Genomic DNA, 8,783 nt, shown 5'->3' with positions numbered 1-8,783 from the left:
AAGGAAAGAAAAAAAACTGCGCCAAGCGCGCGCTATCTGAACTCCTTCCTGAGCGAGAGCCTCCTCCCCTGCACAGCAACCACGTCCGGGGCACCACTCCGCGCGGCCACCGGCGCCGGCGCCGGTGCCGGCTCCTCTCGCGGCCTCAGCTGCGCGGCGGCTGACGCGCTCTCGGCCGAAGGCAGGAAGAGGTTGGTGATGTCGCGTAGGGGAACCCGATTCCTGGCCTTCATGCCGCACGCACCGGCCCTCTTCATCCTGTGGCTCTTGACGGCGACGCCGTGCGGCGGCGGCACCTTCTCCTTGTTGCAGCTGCTGCGGCAGGCAAGAATTGCCATCTTTGTGAGCTAGAGCCTGGAGGCGAGGAGACGCGGTGGTCTGGTGCGAGGAGATCAAAGGGAATAGGTAGCTAGCAGCTTTGGATCGAGGGAGAGAAGTGGCGCTGGTATTTGTAATGGATCGGAAGGGGAGGCAGATCGAGAATTTGGGATCCCGACGCTGGGTTTGAAATTTCGGGGGTTTGGGGAGAACGGGAGGGAGTGGGAAAATGCTCAAATGCGGCATGTATTTGATTTGTTTTCGGGGGAATCTTGGTGGGAGCGGGCAAGCGGCGGAAACAGCAGCGGAGCCGTGGAGGGAAGCAAATTTTCCATTTTGGTGCGGGGCTGGCGTTCGTTTTAGCCTTTGGCGTCGCGTGGGGGGAAAGAGGGGGGGAAGGGAAACCTTCCAATTTTTCTTTTCCGCGGTCTCGTCATTCTGGCGCCGAAACTGGCCGCGGGAGCCCTGGCCGAGCACGTGATGGGTGATGCGATGCGAATCGGTGATCATTCATCTTGGTATTTTTTTTCTTCCCGTTTGCACATGCCAATTGGATGCTGGTACATTCAATTCTGGTTTGTTTATTTTCAAATTTGATGCTGAAAATATTATTTTGCCGCCAAATAAAAGATACTTGCGTTCTTTTCTACACTGTTCAGCTTGGCCACGCCGGCTAGGCCATTTTTGTCTTGACGGTCATTTTCGCTTGTATGGCTACGAGATCTTGAGGGTATATTTCATTTTTCGACATTTAAGACTTTTTATACATACTTTATTTTTGCAAATTTATTTATTTACATAGTATAATGTAGAATATGGTGAATTTTTGGAGACCTCCTTCCCTGGTCTCAGGTGCACAAGCCATTTGTATAGATTTTTATACAAATTCAAGTCACTTATTTCCGGATGGATGAAATATATCAGAACGTTGTAAACAACATTTCGTACTCAGCGGAGATGTCGTGTGATTTAAGCTATGGGCAATGCATGCAATATTTGTGGCCCATTCTCCATATCCTGCCCCCCCCCCCCCCCCCACCCACACACACACACACACGCTTACTCGAGAAATGGTTGGTGCTTATGTGCTTAACAACAACAGGAACAGAAAAAGGGGGAGGAATTACGCAGCCACAACAATTGCTTTTGAGAACTACAATGGGCAAAAGCTAGCCTGCACCATTTTAATTAAATAAAAAAATTGGGATACAACGGTTACAACGGCAGCATTTGGCAACATAAACATGGAAAAAGAAACCTAGGATCTCGAAACATGCCAATAGCGAGAGACATGCACAACAAGGAGCGCCAACGATTTAGTCGGAAGGTGTCGAGTTTTCAAGCCCCCTATCACCGTGTCGTCGATGAAGCCAAAGGGTAGTGCGCAGCCCAGGTCACACCGAGACACCTACATAGCCGACATAGTCGATGGGCCATGCGCCACAGAGACCCACCGTGACGGAGAATGCCGCCGATGAAATCGAAGCATGACTCACAACCAAGAACATTCCACCACAGTCTTGTGCCATCGGCCAGCCGAAAGGACACACACCACCGAGAAAACAACATGTCACATATGTGCCGTCGGTGCGAAAGGCATCATACATCGAGACCACGCCAAAGAAAAAATAAAAGCATTCTCTTGCCAGACATAAACAAGAACATAGGTGACATAAGAAACCACCCAACCTCTGACAAAACCTAGGAGAAGCACTCCCTATGACTAAGCACGCGACCGAAAGCGATCTAGAGTCGGGGTCTCCAAGGCAATGCCTCCAAGGAGGAAAACGACGTTAAGACGTCATCGTCGCCCGATCCGAAAATGGACAAATCTTCGGTTTTCACTCAGAAACTCCAAACATCCAAGTGGGAGGATTTATCTCCTCGATGAAGCCTCCAACGAGGTAACGACACCCGAAGGCTCCGTCATCATCGGCAGGGATGGAGAATCCCTGCAAATTTTCACTCGAAGCATACATCCGACACACTGCAGCAATTGTTCTGTCACGGAAGATATTTACAGTGAAGGAAGGAGGACTTGAAGAAGACATCTAGCGAACTGTGCATAACGTACACGGTGATGTAATTGACGGGATCTAATGGTTGGTTCTTAGCTTTTCAATTTCAGATGGAGGCAAACAAATCAATCTGGGGACTGCGATAGTAAAAGCCGGTCATTAGGTCAATGCCTACTTAACTGAGATCGCTAAGTTGCAAAAGGCACATGAGTGAGTGGTGTAGCTTATGTCCTCGAGCACAAATTGGAAATGAGTGAGTGTAACAGGGGAGGGAAACTTTTTTACTTTTGAATGATAGACAGAGACTGATTTACTCGCTAGAATCAACTGATAATTAGAGCATGGCATGACTGATGGCTAGCAAACGAGCACAAACAGAGGTATCTAGCCTAGCCAGGCACCTTGCTGTTTGATTTGTGAACAAGGATAATGTACATGGTCCAAGCAACAGGTCAACAACCATTCTAATTAAACATGGTCCAAAGCATTATCTTGTTCAGGAGTGAGATTGAGGCTTATGCACGAAGACTAAAAAAATCTTTGTTTTATTTAAGCTTGAGGCATATTATAATGGAGCATTAGCCACATACTCCTTTGTGCGAGGAACACTTGGTACTGGATAACAGAGAATAATATTTGTAGGAAGGCTAGCATAGTACCACACTGTTTGTGCCTTGATTTGATCATGTGTTGCGCCCACGGAGGCCACCCACCTGTCATGCCGGCAAGTCTGGTTGCCCAAATGCCATGATGTCAGGGGAAGTGACCACCAAGTCTAGTGGAGCTGTCCAATCTGACTAATCTGATTTAGTACATATCAGACCACTTCAGCCTCACATCGAGTGGCATACACGGCTCTGGATCGAATTGATGTAAGTGGAACGAAAAACCTGTCATGCTTTGACCGTAACTCCAAAGTTTACCTTGTTTACAAGTCAAATCAAAGCAGCCATCCAAACGTTATGCAGTATTCCCTCCGCCCATATTAAGTGACTTTTTATTACATGTATCTAAACGCCTTTTAGTCATAGATACATCCATATTTGAACAAATTTGACTCGTTTAATATGGAACGGAGGGAGTAACACTTAGCACTAGCAGGGTCCAGAACGTTGCGGTTTGTATCAAGGTTCTAACGGTTCACGAAAAACCGGCCCAGTTCACTAGCATAGATTTATTTTAATTTGACATTACATTAGTAGAGAAACCTAATAAACTTATTTTAATGTGGCAAAATATTTCACTCATTTCGTTGATAGTGGGAGCAAATAACATCTCGCACCAGACAATCACTCATTCACCCAACACCTCTGGCCAAAAGAGGGAAACCAAAATAGGCCTCGTCTGTGACCGACCAATGTCAGAGTTGGGCTTCGTTCGCAACCGAAAAGCACTATCAACCAAGGTGTGTGGCTTTGGGACTCCGTACTAACCGACCCGATGGTTCTATCACCCTTTTAGCCCAAAAACAGTACCACAACATGCTGATTCCAATTTCCAAGCACATCGCCCATCTACCAAGTACACAATGTCCCACCCGATTTCATTCCATTCCCAAGACACAATCTGCAAAGAGCATGTGAGACTATAGTGCCGACGCCGCCGATGACGAAATCTTGCTTGATAAAACCACCTTGTGGACATTTCGAGCGTCATTCCCACGATGATACAAATTCTAAAACCCCATAACCGAATGGACAAAATTTTTGATCCATGATATGCTGTCATTCTGATGATGAAGAACTGCTCTAACTTTGATCCTCCCCCCTTAAGGAAAAACCAAACAAAAATCTTGCATTTTAAAGGACCTGAACATCGCCAAATAACCAAAGAAGCAAGTTCGAACCCTCCGCTGAAAACGGATAATTAATACATATTTTGGAAAAAAAAACTTTGCGAGTGATCCACAATGCGAACCCTGCGATCTGTAACTCTAACCAGGGGATGACATGTCGAAAGAAGAGAAGAAAGAACATCATATTCAGGGTAGGCCCGATCTGTTGTGACTTGTGAGGTATCGCACAGGGAAAAAAGAAATCAAACCCCATTGTTAAAACAAGCACTAACCGGTACAGTATGTTTGGACGATGATAGGATAATGGAGTGTCAATGAGCTATCTTTCATATGCCAGAAGGAGGCTGATCATGTGCCATCTCCCAAAAAGGACCTTAGCTGTCTGGAGACTATAGGTTCCAAATTCCATTACCCACAGGTAAAAGCCCCCCCTTACATCCTTTCTGCTATAATGGGCTTGTTTAATCCCCGAAAGCAACCAATGGAATTGTAACGTCACTTTCAGCCGTTCTTTGATCCACCATCTGCACCCCAATTTTATCACCTGACTGGCTCCAATGAAACTAGCCGGTTGGTTAATTTAATTACTTATCTGCAATCTTTTTGGCCCCATCTATTTTCTTTTGACATTACTAACATTTGGTCCTATAGGGTGCAAACGGGATCCCTTTTCTAGTTCAATTCTCAAATCTTTTATTTAAATTCTGAGCAAAATTTTGAATAGAACATTTGAAAAATGAACTAGAAACGGAACTTTCGCGGGATCCCGGTTGCATCCCTGGTCCTATCTACTGCCTGAAGCTCCAATTTCCCTACACCACACGTTTAATTAAAGACCAGGCATCTAATAACACATCAAATTAATTAGCTGGAAAAATAGGTGTCTGCTTCCACCATGTAACAGTGTGCTGTGATGGCACCTGCACACTGGGATTCCTCAAACTAGGAAAAAGGGAGAAAAACATCACAACACTACATTATTAACACCGTTCACCAAAAAAAAAACACCATTCACCAATGCACAGGTCAAGGTTAATTTAATTACTTATTGTGCAATCTTTTTGGCCCCATCGATTTTCTTTTGACAGTACAAATATTTGGTCCTATCTACTACCTGAAGCTCCAATTTCCCTACACCACATGTTTAGTTAAAAACCAGGCATCTAGTAACCATCAAATTAGTTAGCAGAAAAAAAAAATAGGTGTCTACTTCTACCTGGTAATTCCCCAGGGAGTTGTGATGGGAGCTGCACACTGGGATTCCTCAAACTAGGAAAAAGGAGAAAAATACCACAATACTAGGGTATTAACACCGGTCACCAATGCACAGGTCTACAAGCCACGGCACGAACATTATCCTTGGTGCGAATCGAAGCACATCAACAGCGAAATTATGTACTCAATGGCTGATAAACCATTCGTGCTCCCGAGAAATTAAGCAAGGAAACAGGGAAACAAAACACGCACGGAAGATGTGGAAGGCTAAAATCAAGCAAAGCTAATCAAGCCTGGCTTTCCAGGTCCGGCATCCGGCCGGCGGCGGCGGGCTCGGCCGGCGCCGCCTTGGCCTTGGGCGGCAGGGCGGGGCGCGCGCGGCAGACGGGGCAGGAGGCGTGCGCGCGGAGCCAGGCGTCGACGCAGGCGACGTGGAACGCGTGGCCGCACCCGGGCAGAGCGCGCACGGCGTCGCCGTCCTGCATGGCGCCCAGGCACACGGCGCACTCCACCGCCGGCCCGTGCGCGTCCTCCGCCTTGAACGTGAACACCGGTATGGCGGCCAGAGCCGCCTTGTCGAGCCCCCCTCCGCCTGCCCCCTTCCTCGCCGCCGCTGAAGAAGAAGGAGATCCCGATCCCGTGGCCCGGTGCACGCCGTCCCGGCCGTTCCAGCGCACGTAGAGGTAGTTGAGGTAGAGGATGACCCCGTACAGCGCCAGGCACACCGCCGTGAACGCCGCCACGAGCTCCAGCGTCCCGCCCGAGCTGCAGCACACCCCGTGCGACGACGCCCCCGCTCCTCCCGGCGTCGACATGCCTGCCCAGCCAAGCGAGAAGAAGAACCGCTGTTGGATGCCACTCGGCCACTCCCAAAGCCAAAGCGAAGCAGGGCAGTGTGTCGTGGCGTGCGGTTCTTGGTAAACTTTTGTCTGTTTTGGTTTGGGTGCGAAGAATAATGATGGGGTTCCTACCTGGTGGAAGGCTGGGATTCGTGAAGGGGGAATGGAATGGCCAGGCGGTGTGGTGGTGCTCTGCTTGTGTAGGCACGCATGACAGGGGCTTTGATTGTGCTAATTAAGTGCGAAATAAATAATTTTGATTTGGTGCGGTGAGGAGTGGGCTTTTGTTTCCACAAATGGTGCCGTTGGATTGGAATACGTACATGCTGCTGGAAACTTCTGGTCCTCCGATGGGGGAGAAAAAAAAGAAACTTCCGGTCCTGGGTAAGTTTGAAGTGTGAGTGTAGTGTGGCGTGGGTTGCCCCCACGGATTAGGATGGCCAGCACACGGATTATTTTGAGCACACGGAAATCAGCTCGGTGGATGAGAGTAGCGTGGGGCCAAGATCGTACGTCCGCCCAGCAATTAGTGAAATTGGAAATTACGAAAGGATGTGCTCCTATTCGGAAATGAATACAGAGTACGCCATCCGTTTCTAAATATTTGTCGTGGTTTTAGTGCAAGTATTTACGAACGGAGAGAGTACAAAGCAAATACAATACGGATGCGGTTATAATGTGATGTTTGCCGGAGCGCAAGTCTAGGAGCGTAAAACATCGAATGGAAAGAAACGCGCGCTAGTGGAAGGTTGGTGCAGCCTCACTTTGGAGGACCCCATGGTGAAAACATTGTGGAGGCATGGAAGATGTAAAATTACGAGTGGCCATAGAGGGAATTTGAAACATGTTATACGGGGTAGGTATTTAGAATTGGTTAATGTGGACGTGGACCAATGGTGGAGCCAGAAATGAAGCGCGCATGATGGAGCCATGGGCCTGATGGTGCTAATGGACAAAATTGATACTAATTGCGGGCTTATTTCTTAATATTTGATTTTTAAATTCAATTTTGTGGACAAATTGATTCAAATATTCTTTTTTTTTGCATAACCGATGGAAAGATTTCGCCCGTTTTCAGCCCCACCATGGTCTGCCACTCTCTTACACGTACTTCTCTCTTTTCTTATCGATCATCCCACCGCTAGGGGTTCATCCTTGTAATCTAACTTTGTTTCGATTCCTAATTTTCGGAAGTTTCCTGCATGGAGGCAAAAAGAGATTTGAGCCAGTCAATAATTAGTAAATTTGGATGTTTACATTACCAAATTTCAAAATTATTATTTTTAACATGTCACGTACATATTCCTCATAGCAGTGCCATCGCAAGATTGACGAGAGATATGATTAGCGGGATTTCTAAAACATGAGAATAAGGACACACAGGATCAGAGTGTCATGTACTCTTGAATCCTCATGAATTTGCGTCGTCCTCTATAATTTTTCTTACACAGATTGTTTCATTCGTGGGTTTGCAAACCAGGGGATTTTTTTTCTTAGTATTCATTTTGCAGTAGATGTCGTAAGAAAATTTCCATCCACTGTAACCTGTTGAAAAGAACCCTACGTCTTTCCTATGCATGATATGAATCTGCACTATTTAACATGGCATGCCATTTCCATACTGTATTTTTCCTATTCGCGTCAAAGAAGCCTTAAAATATATATGTTCCCCATAGTAAATTTATTTTTAACTAGTACTTTATTTTTTATTTTGAAATGATTTTAATCCCACTTCTCTAAAGATTTCAGATTTTGCCCACTATGAAGTATATTTTCTCAATTCATAATATTTTGCTTGACTTTCTAACTCATTTTTTTTCTAGCTCGAATAACGTTGCTAAGAATTTTTACGCTCGGCCATAGTTCAGAGGGGTGCACTTACCTATTACATATTCTATATCAAGTTTGGCCGAGTCCAAATGATCTTAACATTTGTGTAATCAGATATGATAGCAAATGAATTGACTTCACACATGAAAAATACCTCACAACGGCATATTAAGAGTGTGTTAAGGGAGAGTTTATTGTTTTTTTTCTATTCCCGTGCTCCACGCTCAGCTCGTCTAATTTCCTGCTGCAGATTGTTCTTCAAGCGTTCCACTGGCTCCGTACCTGATCCCTACTGCTTCGGACGGAGGAACATGGGTCTATGGAAATCTAGGTGCAACCATTTGGAGATGGTAAGCAGGGAGTTCTTCAACCGGTTTAGGTGACGCACAGGTCTTAGGCTGGAAGGATCTTGATTTTAATCATTTTGTCCCTTTGTATTCAGATGTAACTTGAGACATACACTTTGAATATTAAAAATAATTGATGGCTGTGTGCATCGATCGATGCAGAGGCCGGGTGTTGCCCTTCTTTTTGAAAAAAAAAACCTCGGCTTCATTGGCCTCGTCTGAATTATCCGCGCCAATGACCAATAGATACGATCGTACGTACTCAGGACGTGCTGAATAACTAGTACTCCCTCCATGCAACAAAATATGTCTCAAGTTTGTCAAAATTTAGATGTATCTAGACATGACTTAGTCTATAGATGCATTCAAATTTAGTCAAAATTGAGAAGAAGTACTGATATTACATGAAGCAAACGATTGA

At 45.9% G+C, this 8,783-nt stretch overlaps 1 protein-coding gene across 1 annotated transcript; it reads right to left on the bottom strand.

The window, feature by feature from the left end:
* Window positions 1-5,395: 5,395 nt before the first annotated feature.
* LOC100835023 (RING-H2 finger protein ATL80) lies at window positions 5,396-6,608 on the bottom strand. The gene has a single exon (XM_010235799.3). It carries the CDS (start codon window positions 6,159-6,161, stop codon window positions 5,634-5,636), a length of 528 nt encoding a protein of 175 aa, XP_010234101.1. The 5' UTR covers window positions 6,162-6,608; the 3' UTR covers window positions 5,396-5,633.
* Between the last annotated feature and the right edge of the window lie 2,175 nt (window positions 6,609-8,783).

The sequence above is a fragment of the Brachypodium distachyon genome, chromosome 3 (assembly GCF_000005505.3).
Source record: "Brachypodium distachyon strain Bd21 chromosome 3, Brachypodium_distachyon_v3.0, whole genome shotgun sequence".
Classification (NCBI taxonomy): domain Eukaryota; kingdom Viridiplantae; phylum Streptophyta; class Magnoliopsida; order Poales; family Poaceae; genus Brachypodium; species Brachypodium distachyon.
This window is presented reverse-complemented; position numbering and strand designations above follow the sequence as displayed.

What these genes read in the sequence shown, in the direction of transcription:
- LOC100835023 (XM_010235799.3), bottom strand. Translation starts at nt 6,161, where the DNA reads ATGTCGACGCCGGGAGGAGCGGGGGCGTCGTCGCACGGGGTGTGCTGC.